This window comes from Triturus cristatus, chromosome 10, assembly GCF_964204655.1.
Source record: "Triturus cristatus chromosome 10, aTriCri1.1, whole genome shotgun sequence".
In the NCBI taxonomy this organism is placed as follows: domain Eukaryota; kingdom Metazoa; phylum Chordata; class Amphibia; order Caudata; family Salamandridae; genus Triturus; species Triturus cristatus.
The window spans coordinates 124,690,453-124,716,452 of NC_140593.1; the positions used below are offsets into that span (position 1 = coordinate 124,690,453).

Sequence of the window (26,000 nt, forward strand, 5' to 3'; positions counted from 1 at the left end):
GCCAGTGGTGGAGGTGACAGCTGATCCTGCCACCAACAGGCTGGCCATGATCTTGAAGGATCAGACTAGGAAGGCTGTGGCGGGAGGAGCGAACTGACTCATACTCTGACCGCCTGACCCACGGGGTCGTAAACAGCAGCACCAACAATCAATCAATGACACTTATAGAGCGCGCTACATACCCGTAGGGTCTCAAGGCGCTGGGGGGGGGGGGGGAGGGAGGGGGGGAGGGTGCCGCTACTGCTCGAACAGCCAGGTCTTCAGCTTCTTCCTGAAGGAGAGGTGGTCTTGGGTCAGGCGCAGGTCGGTCGGGAGGGAGTTCCAGGTCTTGGCGGCCAGGTAGGAGAAGGACCTTCCTCTTGTAGTCGCTCTTCGGATGCGGGGGACGGCGGCGAGGGCGTGGTTGGCTGATCGGAGGTGGCGTTTGGGAGCGTAGAAGTTGATCCGGCTGTTGAGGTAGCTCGGGCCTTGGTCGTGTAGGGCTTTGTGTGCGTGGATGAGGAGGCGGAAGGTGATTCTTTTGTTGACGGGGAGCCAGTGAAGGTCTCTCAGGTGTCCGGTGATGTGGCTGGTTCGTGGGATGTCGAGGATGAGTCTGGCTGAGGCATTCTGGATCCGCTGGAGTCTCTTCTGGATCTTGGCGGTGGTACCGGCGTAGAGGGCGTTGCCGTAGTCCAGTCGGCTGGTGACGAGGGCCTGGGTGACGGTCTTCCTGGTCTCGGTGGGGATCCACCAGAAGATCTTCCGTAGCATGCGTAGGATGTTGAAGCACGCCGAGGAGACGTTGTTGACTTGCCTGGTCATGGAGAGGGAGGAGTCCAGGATGAAGCCCAGGTTGCGTGCATGGTCTGTCGGTTTGGGTGTGGCGCCCAGGGCGGGAGGCCACCAGGAGTCGTCCCAGGCAGAGGGTGAAGAGCCCAGGATGAGGACCTCCGTCTTGTCAGAGTTCAGTTTCAGGCGGCTGGTCGCCATCCACTCGGCTACCTCTTTCATCCCTTCGTGCAGGTTGGCTCTGGCGGAGGCGGGGTCGTTGGTCAGGGAGAGGATCAGCTGGGTGTCGTCGGTGTAGGAGATTATGCTGAGGTTGTGTTTGCGTAAGATGGCCGCGAGGGGGCTCATGTAGACGTTGAAGAGGGTGGGGCTCAGAGATGATCCTTGAGGGACGCCGCAGATGACTTCGGAGGCCTCTGACTTGTACGGTGGTAGGCGGACTCTCTGTGTTCTTCCGTCGAGGAAGGAGATGATCCATTTCAGCGCCTTGTCCTGGATTCCGATGTTGCTGAGGCGCTGTACTAGGGTGCGGTGGCAGACCGTGTCGAATGCCGCGGAGAGGTCTAGGAGGATGAGGGGCGCTGTTTCTCCATTGTCCATCAGGGCTCGGATGTCATCGGTGGCGGCGATGAGGGCGGTCTCGGTGCTGTGATTGGCTCGGAAGCCGGACTGTGAGGGGTCGAGGGATCCGTTCGTCTCGAGGAAGGCGGCCATCTGCTTGTTGACGGTCTTCTCGATGACTTTCGCAGGGAACGGGAGGAGCGAGATGGGGCGGTAGTTCTTGAGTTCGGTGGGGTCCGCTGTTGGTTTCTTGAGCAGAGCGGTGAGTTCGGCGTGTTTCCAGCTCTCAGGGAAGGTGGTGGTGTCGAAGGATGTGTTGATGGTGTCTCGCAGGTGGGGTGCGATGACAGCGTCGGCCTTGTTGAAGACGTGGTGAGGGCAGGGGTCGGTCGGTGATCCGGAGTGGATGGAGCCGCACAGAGGTTGTTGAACTTGCACGGTGATGTAGCTGGGGCAGCTGAAAGCCCTTTCTGTGACCACAAAAGGGGCAAAAAGCAGATGGTGGATGAGTGAACACTGAGAGGCCCAAGGACTTGGCCATAGCACGCGAGTCCCTAAACTGATCCAGGGCCACTTCTGCCAGGTATTTAAAGAGACGGGTGCCATCAAAGTGTATGTCCATAAAGAAAGCCTCATCATCCTTAGACAAGCCAGAAGTTCTCAGCCAGGTGTGGCCGATGACATCGCTCTGCCTAGCGCATCGGTCGTGTCAAGCCCACAATGAATGGTGAAATTTGCTGCATCTCTCCCATCTGATACTGCTTGGGAGAGAATGGCTGAGGCCCCTTCTGGGACCTATGGCAGCACTTGCACAACCGTTTTTCACAAGGAGTCGAAGTAAAGGTCCAATAAGCATGTGGTGGTCACTGACCGCAATGCAAGACTGGTGGAAGAAAACATTTTTCTTGCCCTATCTATCCAGCTTCTTGTATTCACTGTCTAGGAGTGTGGAGGGGAATGCGCCTTGTGAGGTAGAGAATTGGACCACCAAGCTCTCGGGGGGTAGGGTGGTTAGTGAGGACGTTTGGGCCACCCGGTGCAGGGCAATGGCGGCAGGCGATTGTCCTATTCACAGGAGCCCCTGTGCTGCGCTGGAACCAGTTTTCCAAAATTACATCAGTCAAAGCCTCATTGAAAGGCAGGAGGAGTTCCAAGGAGGAGATACTCGGCAGCAGTACCTCTGTCAAGACTATTTCCACCGAAGGGAGCTGAAGGCCTAGGACCTCAGCTGCCCTTCTCACCATCATAGCATATGAAGCTCCCTCCTCTGTAGTCACGGTAGAGGGGAAAGCAGGTTAGAATCTGGAGAGGTATCCAGTCCACTGGCCTCATACCTGTTCATTTTGTGCTCAGGCTAGTCTTGTAAAGGGTCCCGAGACTCCTCCAAATCTTCCTCTATTCATAGCCCTTCAAAATAGGGCTGATTTTGCCATCGGCATGGGAACTGGCATCGGTAGGCACTGATCTGGCTCCGGGTTGTTAGGGATAACAATGGAGCTGGCACTGGTCCCAGTGTACTAACGACAGTGGTCTGGATCCATTGGGGGCTATCCGGATCGGAATGGCCGGGCCGGACCCGATGGTGCCCCCTCTGAGCCTCCAGGGCTCAAAGGAACGCCGGGAGGGTCAGGTCATCCAAATATGAGGCACATGGCATCACAAAATTCTTTAAGATGGGTGGGGGTCACTTTGGCTCTTGGAAAGGCAGGGAAGCGCAGAGCTGAGACCTAGAGTGCTGAAACTCCTCTGTCACATCAGCCGACAGATGGGGAAAACCCGACACATGCTTCCACTTCTTTTCTTTCTTATGCCTCTTACTGACTGATCTGATGACTTCAAGTGGGAGCACAAGGACTTAGGACTCCTAGAGTGGAGCCCGGACATTTCTCTCTACCAGGACCTAGAACGAGACCTCCGGGGCGAACGCCGTGGAGCTGAGTGCCAGCTTCAAGAAGCTTTAGGAACCGCTTCCTGAAAGCTTTTGGAGTCATGGCCTGGCTGTCCGAGCAGGACTAAGTCGTAGTTGCGCACCTTCCTTGGTAGCGTTGCACGGTCTGCCTGCCAGCTCGTGTTGCTGCTGACCCCAGACACTCTTCTGCCCCCCTACAATGAACTCAACAGGGCAGTTGGATCTGGCTGAAACATGTTGATACAAACAGATAGGGTAAGAGAGAAAGACGCTATGATATACCCGTTTTATTTTAATCCTGCCAAGTGGTGCCCATATTAAAGATATAGGGGTACCCACCTACATTTTTTTTTTATCATATTCTTTCCAGTAACAGGGATCGCTTCTGAGAAAAAATGGTTTCCTGAAAATATACGCTCCACCATGAGCGTTGGTCTGCGCCCTGGTGTGTTAGTGGCCCAATGATGAAGCATGCCACTATTAGTGGGTGCGAGCAATATTGACAATCCTATGGGCTGTTCAATATGAATTTCGTTTTTTTACCTACTTTTCATTTCTCCCAGATCAGCCCCAGTGGGTCCTTCTTTGTGTGTGAGGTTCAGTGTCTTGTTTGGAGAGTGAGGGAAGGCTCAATTTCTAGTCCCTTTTTGTTGTGCGGTTAATGTTGGTGGTCATTCCAGCCACTAAGCCGCCTGCATTCTTCGTGGTCCATCATCGCCTGGGGTTTGGACTTTGTCCTCTCTGCTTTCAGGTACTTCTCAACCAGAACCCACGTTCAGATTCCACCGACCTGGTCAACGAGACGCTGTAATCAATGGGCTTTCAAGATCCTCCATAGACATCAACAGGCAATTCCGACACCACTTTGTAACTATGCACCAGTACTCCCTTGTGTAGGTATCCTGGTTCCCTGGGTATCCACAGATGGGGTTTCTCTCCAACCTTCCTAAATCCAACTGGCTTCCTCTGGGTTCTTTGGAAAGGGCTCTGAAACAGTAAAATAGCAAACACGACTTTCCACTTTTAATCATATGGACAATTGACCCGGTGTAACACCTCTGCTACTGGGTGCCCGGGGATTCCTAGCTGCGAACCTTTGGTGGTTTTGTGCTTCCCCTGCCTTCTTCATCCTTGGGTATCAGTCTTATTTGGTTACTTACCTCACAGCAAGAAGTCAAGCAGGACGTCAATAATTGGCTTAATTGAATCGGAGAAGTGATTTTGAGGGGGTCACTCCCAATTAAAGTACCTCAGTCAAGATGTTTGTCTTGACTGCCACCGAGGGCGGAGTAAGGTCCAGGAGCTTGGCCACCCTTGCAAAGGGCACTCCTTCCTCTGTAGCCACGGTAGGGGGAGAAAGCATGCCAGTATCTGGAGAAGTGCCCAGTCGACCGGCCTCTGCCAAGTCCTTTCACCAATCCACCTGTGGATATAAATGTTTGTTTTCCTCAGGGTTCAGCGACCCTCTCCCAATACTCCCCGAGTGCAAGCCCAAAGAAATAAAACTAGGGAAAGAGGTGGCTTCAGTTGGCGGACAATGCCTCTCCTGCTCTGTGTCAGATTAGAATGGGGACTGTGCCGCAGTGCCAGCATCGAGACAGTGGCAAGTAAGGTCAAGATGGTAAGGTCGGCGCTGGTCTCGACTGTCACGGAAAGAAAAGAAATGATGTTAGTGTGCTGGGGCGGCACCTATATAGGCACTGTGCACATCACTTCTGATGCAGCCGCCGCCACGCAGGGCCGATCAATGCCATCTACCAGTGCGCAGGGGTATTGCTCACAAAAAATGTCTGTATCCAGTCTGATGCCTGGGGACAATTCTAAGGTAAGGGTTTTGCAGCTAGAAGTCTCTATCAGATCACACCCAGAACACACATGAGATATTCCATACAATTACTGCCAAGCTCACAGCATTACGTTCAATGCTCGGGCACTTGATAGCCTAAGCGAAGCTGTGTTCAATGCTCGCTGTGGCGCTCTGTGAAACGAACTGCTAGAATTTTATGCCGAGTTAAATTTTTAACATTATTTTATTGTGTGGTCTCTTACCTGGATTTTTATCGTTTTAACTGTTTGGAGTGGGGCGTGGAATTGTTTGCTGCTATTTTATGCACTGCACTTTACGGAGCCTGCTTCCGGCCAGTAAAACACCACTTCCGCCGGTTAGCGGTCTAGTGGTTCATGGGGGAGTACATTAGGAAGTCGCTGTCGCGCCCGCGCAGCACTTGATAGCCTAAGCGAAGCTGTGTTCAATGCTCGCTGTGGCGCTCTGTGAAACGAACTGCTAGAATTTTATGCTGAGTTAAATTTTTAACATTATTTTATTGTGTGGTCTCTTACCTGGATTTTTATCGTTTTAACTGTTTGGAGTGGGGCGTGGAATTGTTTGCTGCTATTTTATGCACTGCACTTTACGGAGCCTGCTTCCGGCCAGTAAAACACCACTTCCGCCGGTTAGCGGTCTAGTGGTTCATGGGGGAGTACATTAGGAAGTCGCTGTCGCGCCCGCGCAGCACTTGATAGCCTAAGCGAAGCTGTGTTCAATGCTCGCTGTGGCGCTCTGTGAAACGAACTGCTAGAATTTTATGCTGAGTTAAATTTTTAACATTATTTTATTGTGTGGTCTCTTACCTGGATTTTTATCGTTTTAACTGTTTGGAGTGGGGCGTGGAATTGTTTGCTGCTATTTTATGCACTGCACTTTACGGAGCCTGCTTCCGGCCAGTAAAACACCACTTCCGCCGGTTAGCGGTCTAGTGGTTCATGGGGGAGTACATTAGGAAGTCGCTGTCGCGCCCGCGCAGCACTTGATAGCCTAAGCGAAGCTGTGTTCAATGCTCGCTGTGGCGCTCTGTGAAACGAACTGCTAGAATTTTATGCTGAGTTAAATTTTTAACATTATTTTATTGTGTGGTCTCTTACCTGGATTTTTATCGTTTTAACTGTTTGGAGTGGGGCGTGGAATTGTTTGCTGCTATTTTATGCACTGCACTTTACGGAGCCTGCTCCCGGCCAGTAAAACACCACTTCCGCCGGTTAGCGGTCGAGTGGTTCATGGGGGAGTACATTAGGAAGTCGCTGTCGCGCCCGCGCAGCACTTGATAGCCTAAGCGAAGCTGTGTTCAATGCTCGCTGTGGCGCTCTGTGAAACGAAGTGCTAGAATTTTATGCTGAGTTAAATTTTTAACATTATTTTATTGTGTGGTCTCTTACCTGGATTTTTATCGTTTTAACTGTTTGGAGTGGGGCGTGGAATTGTTTGCTGCTATTTTATGCACTGCACTTTACGGAGCCTGCTTCCGGCCAGTAAAACACCACTTCCGCCGGTTAGCGGTCTAGTGGTTCATGGGGGAGTACATTAGGAAGTCGCTGTCGCGCCCGCAGAGCGGACGCGCGCAGCGGGCGCGCCGAACGCGCGCCTGTCTGCGCCCGTCCGCGCTCAGGCCGGGCCCAGGGCCAGGTCCCTTGGTTCCTTTCCACCAGCTGGAAGGTGCACCTATACTGGTAAGGACCTGCAGCGGTGGAATCACAGAGACAAAGGGCTCCAATGTCATAAACTCTCCATGAGCTCCATTCTCGATGCTAATGTGGCTGTTGACAGAACGGTGGGGTCCCCAGTATGTAGGGTGTGCATGGTCCCGCTCCCGACCCTACTTAATCTTCCCATTCAACACAGGAAACCTGGCCACGACATGGATAAAGATGTAGGAAGGGATGATCATCTTAATTGCGTCTTATTTAACGCAAGATCGCTTGTCAAACACTCAGTGGAATGTGCTCTTCTCTTGGAAAATCACAATGTTAAACTCGCATTTATCACTGAGACGTGGCTAGACAGCACCTCGGGTCCTGACCTGGTTAAGGCCACCCCCACTGGTTTTTGTTGCTACTCCCTAGACCGAACTCACAAAAGGGGCAGAGGGCTTGCAGTGATTTATCACGACTCTCTAACCCCTTATTTTCTACCGGTGTATGATCAAGGTTGTGAAGCCCTCTCTTTTAACATTACTTCTGTACACTGTAAACCTTTTAAAGGGATCCTAATCTACCGCCCTCCAGGAGCCAAGACTGATTTTCTCAACTCTCTTAACATATTACTAGAAGATGGCTTGACTCAACAACCTTTTGTCGTTCTAGGTGATTTCAATTTCCATTTGGAAAAACTGGAGGACCCTGATACGGCTAGACTCAATAGCACTATGGCCTTAGGAGGCCTTGAACAATTGGTCTCCTTCCCCACCCACATAAAAGGACATACCCTAGATGGGATTTTTTCAAATAATTGTGACTTGGGTAACATTTCCGTCCTTCCCATCACTTGGTCGGATCATGTTATAATTACCTTTGAACTAAAACATGTCACGAGGGATCTTACAAACTTAAAAGATAAGAAGGAGATCACAACTAGAGCCTGGGGAAAAGTAGATGTTATACATCTAGAATCTTCCCTCCTGGAAAAAATGCCTATAGACTCGCCCGACCCTGAAGTAGCAAGCCGACGGTATAACAACTGGCTGGACGAGGCCCGTCTCCGTGCAGCCCCCCCTAGAAAATGGATACCGAGAAGGGCCATACCCACGGCTCCTTGGTATTCAGAAGAGCTTAGGGGAAAAAAACTTCTATGCAAACGGGCAGAAAGATTGTGGCGAAAAAACTAAACCACGGCTGACAAAATTGTCCTAAAATCAACGATTGCAAGTTACAAACAATCTCTCTTGGTAGCCAAGAAAGATTACTTCTCACGTCAAATCACTAAAGCCAAATCAGACTCGAAGGAGCTTTTTAAAACTGTTATTAAACTCTCAAACCCCAGGACGCCCAACGGTCCAATCACACCTAACTTTTGCAATACAGTCGCTGCATTTTTCAAATCAAAAGTGGTAACCATCTTCTCTTCTTTATCAGATATGGTCAACAAAAAGCATGTGGATTTAGACACCAACACCCCCTCTTTTCCGGCCAATACCCTGGATCACTTTATCCCGCTGGACTTAGAGGAAACAAAAAATCTCATGAATAATATTAAATCAGGCGCGCCCAGCGATCCTTGTCCTACATGGATTATTAAACAGTTTGCAGATACCACCTGCAGGGTTTTAACACCCCTTTTTAATAATGTATTTCAAACTGCCACTTTTCCCACCCCCTGGAAAAAAGCCTCAGTACTACCTCTCTTGAAGAAATCATCCTTGGACCCTAAAGATCCTTCTAACTATCGCCCTATCTCCAGACTTCCTCTACCAGCCAAAATGCTTGAAAAAGCTATGAACAGGCAACTCAGCAATTTTCTTCAGCTGAATGATTCTTTGGATCACTCACAATTTGGCTTCAGATCTCATCATAGCACTGAGCTGGCGCTTATTAAATCGACGGAGGAGATCAGAGAAATTATGGATAAAGGAGGAAATGCTATGCTAATCCTTTTAGACTTATCCGCGGCCTTTGACACCGTGCATCACAAAGTTCTGCTAAATCGGTTGTCAAAGATCGGGATAACAGGACAAGCTTGGAATCTCCTTGAATCCTTTTTAAAGGACAGACTTCAAATAGTTGAATTAAATGACACTACATCAGAAGCCTTCTCCCTGCCCTGTGGGGTGCCGCAGGGCTCTTCCCTGAGCCCCACTCTTTTTAATATTTATGTGGCACCCCTGGCTGGTATTATTAGGGCATTTGGTTTCCAACTTACCTCATACGCTGACGACACGCAAATTGTGCTGTCGGTGAGGGAGGGAGCTGAAAAGGAAACAGGAACTTGCTTTTCGGAATGCATGCTATCCATTTCCAGGTGGATGTCAGCTAATTGCCTTAAGCTGAACTCAGCCAAAACAGAAGTGGTAAGGTTTGGAAATAACCCTCGAATGTGGACTCCTGATTGGTGGCCTGATTCACTAGGTCTTTGCCCCACACCCTGTAGGAAGGCTAAAAACCTGGGAGTGGTGGTCGATGAAAAACTTAGCATGGGGGACCAGGTGAGCAGGGTCACCTCAGGTTGTTCCTTGGTACTCAGAATGATTAGGAAAATTAGGTCCTATCTCACTGAGGGGTGCCTCCGCACTGTAGTGACTGCACTTATACTATCCCGACTGGACTATTGCAATAGTCTCTATATCAATATGCAGTCACAACATCAAAACAGGCTGCAGGTCATTCAAAATGCAGCTGCCAGACTCCTGACTCGGACTCCTAGATGGGTATCAGTTAAAGATGAGCTGAAGAGACTGCACTGGCTTCCTACCCACCTGAGAGCTAGGTTCAAGGCCTCGTGCATTGTGTTCAGAGCCTTGAACGGGATAGCTCCCGAATTTCTCAAAAACAAGTTTTCCTGGTACACTCCTTGCAGAATGCTCAGATCTACTGGAGCTAAGCTAGTGAAAACTCCTTACTGGCAAACTGGGGAGGAAGGAGCTTTACCTACGGGGCTGCTAAAATCTGGAATGAACTTCCTTTCATGTTGAGAAATGCATCAGATCTCAGCTCCTTTAGGAAGAATCTCAAAACTTGGCTTTTCTCTCAGTTCTAATTTCCCATTCTAGCGTAGGCTATCAGTGTTTAGCGCCAGGACACCGCAAGGTAATCGTGCGCTTTATAAACTTTAATAACATAACATAACCAATCATGATAATAAACAATACCAACAGTCAACAGAACATCAGACACACATCCAATCACAGTTTACAGCACCATATTGTTGACCTTATCAAGGTCACAACAAGACAGTTCTTCACAAAACAGTACATCCCTCCATGACAATATAACACACTGATTCAACAAATCATACCCCACAGTGGACCCTAATCACATGCTATAACCTCAACTAACTCAGACATATTGTTAAAGCCAAGCAATGCACATGGCAATCCTCCCAAACATTGCATACCTGAATTGTTAAAGGTCTTCTGCTTTATAAACATAACATTAACCATTACAATATACATACAACCAAACATATACATAGGGATTCCGTCTTTTTGTTAAAACTGATTTTTATTGATAAAACGCCACCAAAAATACATTGCCTTTGAGTAAAAACTGGAAAAATGCTGAAATTAGCTGCACTCCTACTGCTGTTGAGCCCTCCACTGTCAAAGCAGTACAAGAAAAGAATTTACCATTAGGCACTTTTCTGCGATGGAACGCTCCAGCTATGAGGAACTCAGGCCACCGTAAGCAATCAAATGTGCCCTTTGGACCACCCACAAGTTTCCTTGGAACCCCTGTATTCTATAGATCTACTTTTAGGCCTTTTAAGAGAGCGTGGCTCATCTCCTATGGGTTCAGCACACCTTTCTCTGCATATTGTTGTACAGGGGCCCGCAGGTTCACAGCTGAACTATGAGCAGGGTGTCTGTTTGGAGCAAGAGGCATCACCAAGATTCTATCTTCATTGATTGAGAGACTGAGGTTCGCTTTATGAACGTTCAGGTATCAGGATTGTGGCAACAAAGAAGACTGTGCATCCACATGCCTCCTGAACCAATATCCTCCCATAAAGTGCTGTAACCAACACTCATCCTCTTAGTTTTTCTATTGTGGTAGAATCAGGAACATCTTCAGCAACCACCAGGGGTCCCTGCACTGGTTTTGCTTAAACTGTGCTGCCATCCGTGCCTACATTAACTCAGAAAATGTAAACGTTAGGGTATAACTTGTAGAGCGTACAGCTCAGAAGCAAGAAGAGCCTTTGGTTTATGGTTCCTAGCATGGGCTGCAGACAAACTTGTGTGAGCAAAAATAATTACCTGGATCTATTCTGAGCCTGCAAACTGAAGTAAAACTTGTGTTTATGATACAACCCCATTATCAACAGGTCTTACTGTCTGCAAGTCAAAAGGAAGCTTTAAACATATGATACCACAATAAGGCATTGCACTTATCAAAATCATCTGAACACACCAGTTAATACCTTTGATGGAAACATTGATCTGTGCTCATTCTTCCTCTCAATTGGAAAAAATAATGTGGAACAGTGGAAGTGACTTGGGCAACTCTCACACGTGACTGGAAAGCTTCACATTGGTTTTAAATACATAAAGGTCCCCACATTTGATAAAACACTATGCTAAGCGGTCATTGTGCTGACTTTCAAATAAACAAAAACAGCTATAACATTACCCGACAATTCAAAATAAATTTCATTCACAGTGGGAACTAGACAGGCAAAAGGCCCAAGGCATCCTGCAGGTCAATAAATATATTTACTACCTCATCATAATCTGTATACAGTAGCAGAGTTTTAAAACACAAACAACATTCTAGCTAATAGTATGCATAGTAATTCCTTAACAAACTTCTCCCCTGTGAGAAGATAGATCAGAATGTTGCCCAGATCATACAGTAATACCAATTTTATTAGCCCAATCCTTTGTATCACAAAATGAAGAGCAGTTCTGAGTGATACTGGCTTGTGGTAACAGAGCAGTGTGCACTCCACAATACATATTTCTTTTTGTAAGTAGAAAATCATCATTCAGTCACACACTCATTTGTCTGCATAATTAAGCAGCAGGAGGTGTGCTGTATGCTCATCATTAACCTTTTATCTGTCACAATCAAATCGCTGTATGCTCATCATTAACCTTTTATCTGGCACAATCAAATCTTAATGAAGTGGAAGCATATCTCTATACATGCATATCTTTCACATGGGGTGGAGCAGGACTGCTAGAAAGAGGACTTTATGAGTGCAGGAAAGTGAGACATGCAGTGAGGTGAGCGAAATCAGGAAAAGTTACAGGCAAAAACAAATTCAAGGAAAAAGCATTGTGAAGGGAATTGGGAGCAGCTAAGAAGGAAGGAAGAATGGACAATAGGAATGAACAAACGAAGGAGGGAAAGAAAAGGAAAGCCATATTATTTATAAGACATGGAAAACACCATCCCTGTGATTTATTTACAGAGAAAAAACGAGTTAACAATATGACAAGTACTACTGTTACAAAACACAATCACACTAATGAAAAATACCATATTCATCCATTCACAAAGCAATCTGTACATGTCCTATCACAATAAACCGTTACATTTAAGCAAAAGTCTAGCTGTCTCCTCACCTATTCTAACCATTCAAAGTACCCATGCCCAAAATGCATCCATCTTTAGAGAATGCGTATATGCAGTATGTAATACTGGGGGGAGTGCTTGTTGAAATGTATGTGTGCATACAGTGGAGGAATGTGCTCTTTTTAAGTGTTTTAACACTATGCGTTAAATAACCATATTGTAATTTCGACATAGAGCAATATTCAACATAAACAAGCAAATGATTACCTTCACCCACTGCTCACTTTTGTGATATGAGAACATGAGAGAGATGCCGATCCTTCCCAGCAACTTTTTGTCTACTCCATTATGAAGTGGATCCTTCTTAACTACAAAGAAAAAGAAATGTCATTGAACTGCTGTACCAGACTCTGGTAACTACTCCTTATTGCATGTATGTTGAATTACTGGAAACAGCTGATGGTAACACATACAGACTACAGCTTTACATTAGTGACTTGTGTTTAACACCTGTGTGGCTGTAGCTCGACACACCATTGCATTCGTCCATGTAAAAATAATCTGCTCTGTTCCACTAATTCGTCAGGCACATATAAGAGACAGACAAAGTGTTGCCTATCACTAGCTGTAGGGGATGCTCCTAGGAGAGTCTGAGTATTAAGTTTACCAAGGAGAATGTATTTTATTCATCCCCTTTAAAAGTCTTGGAAAACAAACTATCAGCTAAACAACAATGGGACATGCACACAGTATGAAAACATTACGCAAATAGTTAAGAACCGTTTGATCAACATTAAGACTGCCTTTCAGAGAATAGCTCTTCCAAACCGGTGTATGCTGGTGGAATGAGCACGATACACTAACACCCAAGGACAGAACTTAACCGAGGGAGTCCTTGGTTCTGCACAGGGGATGATCTGGCCATCTGCTTCAGTATCAGCATTCGGGAAGGCAGAGCTCCTGGTGTGAAGGAATATTAATTTAACAAAAAGGGGGAACAAGTGGGCTTTTAAAGGTCCAACATACATGCCCATATCAAAATAGTACAAGAGGGTATGAAGTTCCTTATGAGAGTCTTGAGCAGAGAGAGCCAGGATAACTATTACTATGGGGGTGGTCCAACTAGTGTTACAAGGTGAAAGGGGAATTCCTCCGTTTGGAACTAGGGCCCTCACACACCCAGCCAGCTAGGTGAAGGAATATTACTCATCTACTTTGCTCAATACTACAGGGCAGCATTGGCAATCTTGCAGCTTCAGTAACCATGAAGGCTCTAAGATGGTGGGAGGCTCCTCTGCGTGCAGTCTAGGATGCCAAGTTGGGAGGAAGGATTAACTTGGTAAAGAGTATCATAATGCAGGATGGATCAATGCAGGAGGTCCTCTTGAAACTGCTATACAAGGACAGTGCAATTTACCTGTAACGGTGGTTGTGGTCAAGGTAATATTTATTCATAACCGAGATGCAAGGTCACTAATTAGACATAAAATGGAATTTGCAGTTCTTGTTAACACATGAGTTAGATATAACCTTTGACACTGAAACCTGGGCGGATAATACATCCGGTCCGGACTTGGTTCAGGCAACCACAGCTGGCCATATGATTGTCAATGTAGACAGAGTAAGTATGAGAAGAGGAGGGCTGGCTATTGTTGTATGTAACAATCTTTCCGTACGCTGCTCTCCGGATGCAAGTGGTTCAACTTGTGAACTTACGGAGCATTACACCTTTAGAGGTTTACTGATATATCGCCCACCCGGACACAGAGCATTCTTTGCATCAAGTATAAGCCCACTGTCAGAATTTTGTGTTAAATCAACAGATTGCTTGGTGCTGGGGGATTTAAATTTCCATTTCGGAGAAAGCTGAGGATAATGACACTGCCTTCTCGATTGACTCAATGGCCAGCCTAGGATTACATTAGCTGGTCAAATTTCCCACTCACCAAGCAGGACATATATTGGATGGATTTTTTTCTCCAACAATCAAGGTCTTCAGGTACTGGACTCTCTAACTCTTTTGTGGTCGGATCATAAAGTGGCAAAATGTAACATTAATCAACCTCGTGCTTCGCCCAGGAGTAGCATGAACCCCTAGGGTACAAATGGCAGGGTCAGGCAGAATGTCGGTCTATCGTCCCTACATTCTGACCCATCAGACACCTTGTTTAAAATCAAGTCCAGTCCCATGACAGATCTTGACTCAACCATACAGAACTATTCTGCCTGGCTAGGAAAGGCGATTGACAGCCTCGGAACCATGGTTCTCTGTGAGCTTGAGAGTCCAGAAACAACTGTGTAGAAGGAGCAAATTTGGACATCCAACTATGATCCTCAAGATAGAGAGATCCATAAGCAATCAATCGCAGAGTATAGTAGGATGATAGAAGAAAAAATGAAATATGTTTTCTGCAAGATACTACAATCTAATAATTTGGCAAAAATAACTTTTTAATACTGTAAAAAGCTCCGAGAAAATACCTGTGCCTAACAGTAACAACTGCAGCCAAGAGTTTTGTAATATATTAGCTAATTATTTTCAGTCAAAAGTAAAAGATGTTTATGACTCGTTTGTAACTAATAATCAATCATCTGCCATTGTCTTGCAGTCAAGGAAGGCAACCCACCCCTGATATCTTTGATAAACTCTCTATGCTTGGTACAGAGCTGGTCTCTACTCTAATCAAAGCCACAAAATCCAGATCTCGATTAGACACGTTATCCAAAAATTGCTCATCTAGTTACTGAAATCCCAAACACTCAACTGACTCCGATTTTTAATGAAATAATCAACATTGGTTACTTCCCTCTTGATTAGGCTTCCATTCTGCCTTTATTTTATTTTTTAATGGTCTTGATCCACAAGCCCAGTAGTTATAGGACAATCTCTAGGTCACCTTTTTCAATCTAAGCTACTAGAAAAAGTTTTGAATACGGACCTTATGTCAGTCATTGACACTCATGACTTGCTGGACTCCACTCAATATAGTTTCAGAAATGTACATAGTACGGAGACATCAATGGTAGCAGCTTCGGAAGAGCTGAGGTCAATCCTAGATGGAGGCGGCAAGGCCGCATAGATACTATTGGATACCCTCTGCAGCCTTCGATACGGTCAATCATACCGTTCTGATTGACCGGCTTGCTGAGTTAGAAACAAATGGTGTAGGAAAGTGCCTCTTTTGGACACGGTTAGCCCCCCATGTTTGCCTGGAAAATGGTAGAATTTTGACTGGAAGTGCACAAGGTCCTTCCAAACCAGGTCCCCTGTGGCAGATCTCTTTCCCTAAATTGGCACCACTTTAGCTCACATATAAGTCCCCAGTAAAAAGTACCCCCGGTAACAAGGGCCTTGTGGTTAAAGAGGAACCCTAAGAGCAGCAGCACGAGTTGTGCAACCTGAAGGGACCCATCACCAAGCACATGCACACTGCCACTGCAGCCTGTGTGTTGTGGTGCAGACATAACTTAAGAGTTGACATGACACAAATCCCTGTGTCCCATGCCCACAGACACTGCCTGAGATATAGGTAGGACACCCCTCTAGGCAGCCTTAGCTCTAAGGCAGGGTGCACTATATCGCCTGTGAGGGCCAATCTGCATGAGCAGATATGCTCCTGCAATATCCTTGTAGACTCCTGGATACTTTAAGTGACCAGAGAAGCCACAGTAAGTACATGGAATGGACACTTGTCTTTCAGAGTTCCCCGTGGCCATGATAGCTTCACTGAAGTATGGGATGTTTGGTACCATATATCCCAGCATAATAAACCCCTACTGATTCCAGAGTCACAGTTAAAAATTGCACACAGATTTAGGAAGCTGGCTCTGTATATAGTATATCAAAGTAAGGTACATTATGCACAGAGTCCAGTTGATCTCCAGAGGCTTTACAGAGGTTAAGGTAGAAAATACCTTACCCTCTTTTGTGGTAGTGTGGTTGAGCAGCCATGCTTATCAGAGGGCCGTGTTCAGCATTTGTTGTACACACTCGGGCAAGAAATGACTACACACAGTCAAAGACTGAATCAAAGACCAATTGTTTTGTACAGAACTATTACTTTGTTACTTTTATTTCTGGAACCAAGAGAACTCAGCTGCAGGTAAGTAACAGTTTTAAATTAGCAATACTTTTCAGGTACAGTAAATTGAGTGTGCAAAAGCAAAATTGAATATGCTACTTACCAGTATGCATCTGTTCTTGGCATGTAGGGCTGCTGACATTCATATCTGTGCATAGATCGCCGCCTAGTGTTGGGTCCGGATGATTGCACATTGTTGTCCTGGAAGAGTCTTCGAAGTATCACGAGATAGGTGGCTCCTCCCCTGGACTACAGTGCGCATGGGCATCCTCTCCATCCTCAGATTGTTTTTCGCCATTGTGGCAGTGATGGAGTAGATACAGTAAGTGATGACCATGCTTATACAGTAATTCTGAGTGCTGCAGCCGCTACAGGCGCCGGGGAGGAGGGTGGGCGATATGAATGTCAGCAGCCCTACATGCCAAGAACAGATGCATACTGGTAAGTAGCATATTCGGTTCGAGGCATGTGGGCTGCTGAATTCATATCTGTGCATAGATTATATAGCAGTCCCTCCATTAGCGGCGGCTGCCCGTGCCAGCTGCAGCAGTCTGAAAAAGCGTTTTGAGAACGGCCTGTCCTACAGCTGCCTGCTGTTTTGAATGTACATCTACGCAGTAATGCTTGGTAAATGTATGTATAGTGGACCATGTAGCTGCTCTACATATTTCCTCTACAGGAATGTTACCCAGGAAAGCCATGGACGCACCTAACTTCTGTGTGGAGTGGGCCCTTGGGGCAATCGTTAATGTGCGTTTAGCTTTTTGATAGCAAATTTGAATACATTTAACGATCCATCTGGCTACCCCTGCTTTGGAAATGGCGTTGCCTTTGTGTTGTGGAGAAAAAGCAACGAAGAGTTGTTGTGTTTTCCTAAAATCCTTTGTTCTGTCTATATAGTACATGAGGGCCATCTTTAGATCTAGTGTATGGAGCGTCCTCTCTGCGACATTTTCTGGATTAGGAAAGAAAACCGGCAGTTCAATAGTCTGATTCATGTGGAACTGCAATATGACTTTAGGCATGAACGTGGGGTTGGTACGTAGTACAACCCTATTTGCGTGAACCTGTATGAATGGCTCTTGAATGGTTAGTGCCTGGAGTTTACTAACTCTTCCCAACGAGGTGATCGCCACTAAGAAAGCTACTTTCCAGGTGAGGAATTGAATCTCACATGAATGTAGAGGTTCAAAAGGTGGACCCATTAATCTGGTGAGGACCACATTTAGGTTCCACACTGGAGCCGGTGGATGCCTTGGAGGAATCACTCTTTTGAGTCCCTCTAAGAAGGCTTTGATGGCGGGCACCCTGAATAAAGAGAGGTGCTGCCTGTTTTGAAGATAGGCGGCTAACGCGGTGAGGTGTATACGGATGGAGCTATACGCCAGATTGCATCTGTATAAGTGTAACAGGTAACAGATGATGTTCTGAATGGATGCATCCAACGGATTAATGTCATTGTGAGTACAGTAAATGACAAACCTTTTCCATTTAGCCGCATAGCAAGCCCTGGTTGTGGGTCTCCTGGCCTCCTTGATGATATCCATACATTCAGGAGGCAGATCGAGGTAGCCAAACTCTAAGACTTCAGGAGCCAGATCGCTAGGTTTAGCTGCTGCGGATCTGAGTGCTGAATTGCGCCAAGGTTCTGTGTTAAAAGTTGGGGTGTTAGCCGCAGTCTTTGATGCGGTACCACAGAAAGTTCTAGAAACGTGGTGTACCATGGCTGGCGTGCCCACGTGGGAGCAACTAGGATGAGTGTTAGGGAGTGTTGCCACAGTTTGCGTGCCACCAGCGGTATCAAGGGCGCTGGGGGAAAAGCGTACGGAAATCTGCCGGACCAGTTCATCCATATCGCATTGCCCTGTGACTGCGGATGTGGGAACCTGGCGGCAAAGCTTTGGCATTTTGCGTTTTCGTTTGTGGCGAATAGGTCTATCTCTGTATGACCCCACTGTTGGAAGTACGGTTGGAGTACTGACGGATGTAGCTCCCACTCGTGCATCTGGTGGCTGTGTCTGCTGAGCAGATCCGCCATCTGGTTGTCCTTGCCCGGGAGGTGTTCCGCCATGAGGAATATGTTCCTCTGAATGGCCCACTTCCACATGCTCTGAGCCAGATGAGACAACTGTGGAGAGTGTGTTACTCCCCGTTTCTGTATGTAGTACATGGCAGTCATGTTGTCCGTCCGGATCAACACAACTTTGTTGCACAAGTGTACTTTGAATGCCTTCATTGCCAGGAAGATCGCCATCAGTTCCAGAAGGTTGATGTGCATCTTTTTTTTCTGTGTCGTCCATAGTCCCTGCACTGTGTAAGTGAGTACATGAGCTCCCCATCCCTGGAGAGACGCGTCCGCCGTCAGTATTATTTGTGAAACAGGCTCTTGGAACGGTCGGCTCTTGCAAAGGTTTTGTGGATTCCACCAATGCAGAGAGTTGGATGCCCGACCGCTCACCAACACTAGGTCTGTCAATTTTCCTTGAGCCGGATTCCATTGACGTGCCAAGCACTCCTGAAGCGGGCGCATGTGTAGTCTCGCGTGCGGGACTATGAAGATGCAGGAGGCCATCATGCCTATCAGCTGCATGAACACTCGCGCTGGAAGGGAGTGTTGAGGTTTGAACTTTGTGATCAGCAGTTGCATGCTGTTGATCCTTACCAAATTTGGCTGAGCTGTGGCTTCCAGAGTGTTTATGGTCGCGCCCAGTTACTGGCGCACGTGTGCGGGTTGAAGATGTGATTTTGGATAATTTATTGAGAATCCTAGACTGTGAAGAAGGTGAATGATGTGGGATATGTGGCTGGCACATTGCTGGGCTGACTTTGCCTGAACAAGCCAGTCGTCCAGGTAATGTACATGGCAGTCATGTTGTCCGTCCGGATCAACACAACTTTGTTGCACAAGTGTACTTTGAATGCCTTCATTGCCAGGAAGATCGCCATCAGTTCCAGAAGGTTGATGTGCATCTTTTTTTGCTGTGTCGTCCATAGTCCCTGCACTGTGTAAGTGAGTACATGAGCTCCCCATCCCTGGAGAGACGCGTCCGCCGTCAGTATTATTTGTGAAACAGGCTCTTGGAACGGTCGGCTCTTGCAAAGGTTTTGTGGATTCCACCAATGCAGAGAGTTGGATGCCCGACCGCTCACCAACACTAGGTCTGTCAATTTTCCTTGAGCCGGATTCCATTGACGTGCCAAGCACTCCTGAAGCGGGCGCATGTGTAGTCTCGCGTGCGGGACTATGAAGATGCAGGAGGCCATCATGCCTATCAGCTGCATGAACACTCGCGCTGGAAGGGAGTGTTGAGGTTTGAACTTTGTGATCAGCAGTTGCATGCTGTTGATCCTTACCAAATTTGGCTGAGCTGTGGCTTCCAGAGTGTTTATGGTCGCGCCCAGGTACTGGCGCACGTGTGCGGGTTGAAGATGTGATTTTGGATAATTTATTGAGAATCCTAGACTGTGAAGAAGGTGAATGATGTGGGATATGTGGCTGGCACATTGCTGGGCTGACTTTGCCTGAACAAGCCAGTCGTCCAGGTAAGGGAAGACGTGAATGTGCTGTCTCCGTAAATGTGCAGCCACTGTCGCTAGGCACTTGGTAAAGATCCTGGGTGCTGGTTGTTACTCCGAAAGGGAGAACTTTGAACTGATAATGTTGATCCTGAATAGTGAACCTCAGATATTTTCTGTGTGATGGGTGTATGGGTATGTAGAAATACGCATCTTTCAAATCCAGTGTGGCTAGGAAGTCTCCCTGACTGAGTAACGGTAGAACCTGCTGGAGGGTGAGCATATGAAAATGCTCTGACAGAATGTAGTGGTTGAGGGGTCTCAGGTCTAGTATAGGTCTGAGAGATCCGTCCTTTTTTGGGACCAAGAAGTACAGAGAGTACACTCCTGTCCCCTGTTGGTTTACGGGCACGACCTCTATTGCACCTTTTTGCAGCATACTGAGCACTTCCTGCTGCAATAATGCCAAGTGCTCTACGGACATAGGACGGTGCTTTGGCGGTATGTTGGGTGGAGTGGACGTTAATTCGAGACAGTAACCATGCTGGATAATGTCCCTGACCCACCTGTCTGTGGTGATGGTTTTCCAGACTGACAGGAACTGTTGTAGTCTCCCCCGACAGGTGTTACATGGTCGGGGGGCAGTGAGAGGGCGTCACTGTTTATTTTTGGGGGAGGACCTGGTGTTGCCGTACCCATGTCCTCTGCCTTTGGTGCTGGATCCACGATATCCACCTCTGGTGGTTTTATCATAGTTACTTTGTGTGCCCCCTTTATTGTATTGCTGCTGTGACCCCTGACCTCTAGCTGTTCCTCTATTCCCGGGGCGACGAAAGGAGCCACTACGAAACTGCTGCGTTTGGAGAGCCCCATTGATTTTGCAGTGTCAGTGTTTTTTTTCTTAATTTTTTCGAGGGTAGTGTCAACTTCAGGGCCAAATAAATAGTCCGGGTTGACCGGTTGATTTAAGATATTGTTCTGAATCTCAGGCTTGAAGCCTGAGATTCTCAACCATGCGTGCCTCCTCAACATGACGCTTGTGTTGATTGCCCTGGCCGCAGTGTCGGCTGCATCCAGTGCGCATTTGATGGATGCATTGGTAAGGAGTTGTCCCTCTCTGATAAGGAGCTCCGCTGCCTCTTTATATTCATCTGGCAAATGTTGTAGCAGTGATTCTAGTGTGTCGTAGTGGGACCTATCATAACGGGCCAGGAGTGCCTGTGTGTTGGCAATGCGCCAGATGTTTGCCGCTTGCGCTGCAATCCGTTTGCCTGATGTCTCCAGCACTTTGGACTCCTTGTCTGGGGGAGGAGCATCAACCGTTGTTTGTGAGTGGGCTCTTTTGCGAGCATTAGCAACAACCATGGAGTCTAAAGGTAACTGACCCCTAATGTACATAGGGTCTCCGGGTGCAGGCTTGTATTTCTTTTCGATTCAGGGGTTCAGCAGCCGTGCCCTGGTTGTTTCTTTAAAAATGTATTTTGCAGGTTTTATAACTCCTTTTAACATTGGCAGAGTTTTGACAGTTTTTTCAGAGGAGGCGAAAGTGTCCACTAAGAAGTTTTCTTCTACAGTGTCAGAATGGAGTTCCACTCCATGATTGGCAGCAGCCCGTTCTATGAGGGCATTAAAGGCAGCTGTGTCCTCTGTGGGAGATGTCTTTATGTTATAAAGCTGCGTGTCAGGAGTATCTGGTGCGGTACCCTGGTCGGTGGGGTCATCCCATGCCTGATCTAGGTCTTGCAAGTGATCATCAGGATCGATATCCCCAGGGTAGGTGGTATCATCCCCTACATAGTCCTCTCCTGTGTCTGTCTCTGAATGCGTAGGAGAAAAGGACGGTGGATCCTGATGGAAGGGTTGTAAGTGTTCATGAAGCACTGGTTCTGATCCTGCCGGCAATTTGTGTTTGAGAGGAATTTTGTAGGAGTCCAATCCCCTCTCTGGCGTGATTTTCCGCTTGCGGAGCATCAACCTACCAGTGTCGGCGTCGATAAAGTGTGCCCGTGAAGGCTCGATATCGGTTTGTCCAGTGGATGGGGACTGTGTTTGGCGGACACGTGTCCGAATCTCGAACATTTTCGGCGCCGTGGGTGGTAACAATCCAAACGTGATGTTCGCTGGCGCCGAGGGTGATTTTGCGCTCTTGTGCGTTTCGGGGCCTGACGTAGAGTGGAGGGTTGCCCGGTCCCTGATGCGTTGCAACGATTCTGAGACCTGTTGCACGGTGAACGCAGATGGCGCCTTGGAACCGATCGGCACCTTGGAGGTAGGCGTCAAAGCGGCATCCGACTTTTTTGCAGTCTTTGGGTCGTCGATCCGAAGGGAGGTATCGACGCTCGGAGTCGATGACTTGGCAGGCGCCGCCGTCTTCGACGTCGATGCAGACGGGTTGGCCACCTTGACTTTGGTGGTTTGGGCCGTAACCTTCGGTGCTAGAGGCCGAGGTGCTGTGTGGGGGCCGAGGGGCTTCTTCTTCGGCTCAGCGCCCCGATCCGCTGCGGTGAGCTCGGCACCGAAATCTCTTTTGGCGCGGTCGGAGCCGATGACCTTTGTCGGCGTCGAAGGAGTGGAGGGCTTCGAGGCCTTCGAGCCGATCACAACCATTTTCACTTTCGGTTTCTATGGAACCGGTGCGATGGACGGTTTCGGTTTCGCTGAAGGGAAGCCAGTCGTCTTCGATAGTAATGACTCCTGTGAAATGTTCGAGGCCGGGCGTGGAGGCGGGGCCGAAGAACCTTGAGATTGGTCTTGGGTAAGGCCCGTAGGCGATCCCTCGACCTGAGCCTTATGACGACTAAGTTTTTCGGCCTCCGTATCGACGGGTTGGCCTAGCTCTTCGCTGGAGCTATCTTCCTCGGCCCCAAGGGCCTCATCGTAGTCTCCTACCTCTTCGACGACTTCTTCTCCCTGAAAGTTCACCTCATCGTCGTCTTCCGATCGGGAGTCGTGTTCGGAAGGGGGGCTGGAGTCTACGTCTTCCACGCTCTCGGCGTCTTCGTCCTCGGTGCTAAAGATGTTGGCCGGGGCAGGCGCCGATTGCTGCGCCTCCAATCTCGCTGCCCGTCGATTCCGGAGAGTCTTCTTCGATCGGAACCGGGCGCAGGCCATACATTTCGAATCATCGTGATCCGGTGAGAGACATTTGTTGCATACCGGGTGGACGTCGATGTGTGGGTATTTCGCGTGGCATAAAGGACATCTCTTGAAGGGAGTCCTCGATTCCATCGTCGATCGAAGTTGGATGTTTGGACCAAGCGGATCCGAAAAGCTTGAAGAAGGTGCTAAAGCACTAAAGAAACTGGTCGATACCGAACGGGAACAGTACCGACGAGAACTAAAGGCCTTTTGGCCTTAAACTAAATTTTCCTAACTTGAGCTAAGATAAGCACATCCGAACCCAATGGCGGAAAAAAACAATCTAAGGATGGAGAGGATGCCCATGCGCACTGTAGTCCAGGGGAGGAGCCACCTATCTCGTGATACTTCGAAAACTCTTCCAGGACAACAATGTGCAATCATCCGGACCCAACACTAGGCGGCGATCTATGCACAGATATGAATTCAGCAGCCCACATGCCTCGAACAAATACTTTACAGTATGTTGCAAATACTCTGTGATATCAAATCAACAGTGATAGAACTTAACAATTGTAACAAATAGACACTTAACCTAATAGGAAAAACTGCAATGCAATCCTATGGAAGGAAAACAGTAAGGCACACTTCTAGGTTAGTACTCAACTTACACAACCAGTCTTCGGGGGTATAGACCAACACTGGGTAAGGGTTGGATCAAGGTAAGTATTGCAAAACTAGCAGCACTGGGGCGTCTGGATGAAGCGGTAACTGGGCCCAATGTAAATCAATAGAGACTGGGGACACCCAGAAGAGGTGCTGGTTGCAGGTAAGTACCCCTAGTTTCAGGGCACGGGCCCTGAAGTTTTAGGCAGGCACAGGGGGGCCACAAGGCAGCACCAAAGCTACACCACCAGCAGCACACGGAAGCCAGGTGCAGGGTGCAAATCAGCGCCGGGGGCCAAATGCAAGTAAAGGGGAAGGGGGAATCTCGGTCACACAAAGAGGCTGCAAGCTTGGACCAGGAGGCTGGACAAAGGTGAATAGCTGTGCCGGTAAGTTGAGAGCGATGGACGCCTGAGCACCATCAGCTGGGCTCCCCCAAGACTAGATCAGAGGGCTGAGGACGCAGGGGTGCTTTCAGGGGTCAGATTTTCTTTACCAGAGCCAGTTGCGGTCAGGGGGACCCTTCGGGATGAAGCTGCACTAGTCTTCATGGGGTCTGGGAGAGGTTAGCCACGGATGGTGTTGAGGTCAGGATAGCTGGGGAGACTTCACTGAACAGGTGAGCCACCCAGAGTAGGGCCATGGGCATCGGGTGCAGAGTGGGCATCAATCACGGTTCTAAGCTGGATTTAGAGCTCTTGTGGTTGGATTCTTCTGGATAGGGCCACTGTGCTCAGGAGATCTGGTCCTGGTTGAAAAGTAGGCAGTCTTTCTCGGGTTTCTGGAAGTCTCTGGCCATAGGACAGGTGTCGTCTTCTTTGCAGTCTTTAACGCTGGAGAGAGGACAGTACAGCTGGGGCCAAGTCAGTTGTCTTCAGGCTTTGCTGCATAGTGTTTGTCCTCCTCCTTCTTAGGTTACAGAAATCTGAGGATCAAGGTTATATGCCTTTAGGATGACTACACTCTTTGTATGTCCCCTACCTTTGGGAAGTGGGTATCCCCTAACCTGATTGGCTAAAATCCTTCCATCTAACATGGAGGATTTTCTACGGAGGGAGGTCACTTCGGCTCAGGACACCATAGGGTTGGTCCTGGCTGAGAGGGTACACACCTATCCTACTTACGCATTTTCCTGTCAACCTTGCTGCTTAAAATGAGGCTTGGTCCGGGAGCGGACATCTCCACTAGCTGGAGAGGTCCTGGCTAGCATATCAGAGGGCAAAAGCCTTTGAGGCTAGCCAACCTAATTGCTGTTCCTGCTTGGCAATAGGTAAGAAGCACCTCCACCCCAAGTAGGCTTTGTTCCTGACCCACAACAGCGCAAGGGCTCCCACCTCAGGGGGAGGGTCAAACAAATGTCTGTGTGTGTCAGGCTGGTGCAGACCAGTAAGCTGTACACTGGGTAGTTGGCCGTTTTTGAGGGGGCATCTCTAAGATGCCCTCTGAGTGTATTTTACAATAAATCCAACACTGGATTCAGTGAGGGTTTATTATGCTGAGAAGTTTGATACCAAACTTCTTAGCATTCAGTAAAGCCGACAATATGACTTTACTACACTTACAATGTCGAAGAATGGACTTGGACAATGTAGGGGCATATTGTTCATGCAACTATCCCTCATCTGTGGTATAGTGCACCCAACCTTAGGGCTGTGAGGCCTGTTAGAGGAGTGACTTACCTATACCACAGGCAATATTAGGGAGGCATGGCACACATGGACGTGTGCAATGTTTACTTTTAAGTTTTACCTGCAACAAAACACACTCCACAATGGCAGTGTCTATGTGTTAGGTGAGGGGTCTCTGAAGGTAGCCCTTAGCGACCCACTCTAGTAACAAGGCCCTTGGTATCCGTGGTACCTTTTACAAGGAACTTACATGTGGGCCAGCGGTGTGCCAATTATGGAAACAAATATACAGTTTTGGTAAAGAACACAGGCACTGGGAACCTGATTGGCAGGGACCCAGTGCACCTTCAGTCAAAGTACATTAAAGACCAGATAAAAAAATGGGGTATTACTGCAACAGAAAACCACTTTCCTACAACAGAGGATCCCTTAGAGGGGTCCCCTGAAACCTACCAATCCTTAGTATGGTCAACGACTGGCCTAAGCAAGCCTGCTACCACCATAAAGTGTTCTGACCTCATGGGATGAATGCCTGCGCTCAATGCCTTTCTTTGGTGGAGGTGTTGACACGTCCCACAGGTCATTAGAGACATCTGTGGCGGGGAGCTTCAAAAGCCTTGCCACCTTTGTAATGCGATCCCAGCTTCTCCTGTTAGAGGGAGCAGGCCCACTTCCTGTCCTCAGCCCCTTTTTGGCGGTAGGACAGGCTGCAAACTTAGAAAGAATAGGAGATGTGTCCACCCACCCCCAACTCCACTCATTAGGTGCTGGAGGCGAGTTGAAGTA

General features: G+C 48.0%; 1 protein-coding gene across 3 annotated transcripts in view; it reads right to left on the minus strand.

Moving 5' to 3' along the window:
* The window catches only part of TOPAZ1 (testis and ovary specific TOPAZ 1), a 1,878,688-nt gene that overhangs the window by 398,038 nt on the left and 1,454,650 nt on the right, over window positions 1–26,000 (minus strand). For all 3 annotated transcript variants that reach the window (XM_085630596.1, XM_085630595.1, XM_085630594.1), the window contains one exon: window positions 12,512–12,612. In XM_085630596.1, coding sequence (XP_085486722.1) covers window positions 12,512–12,612 — 101 coding nt within the window. The remainder of the gene's footprint in view (window positions 1–12,511; window positions 12,613–26,000) is intronic.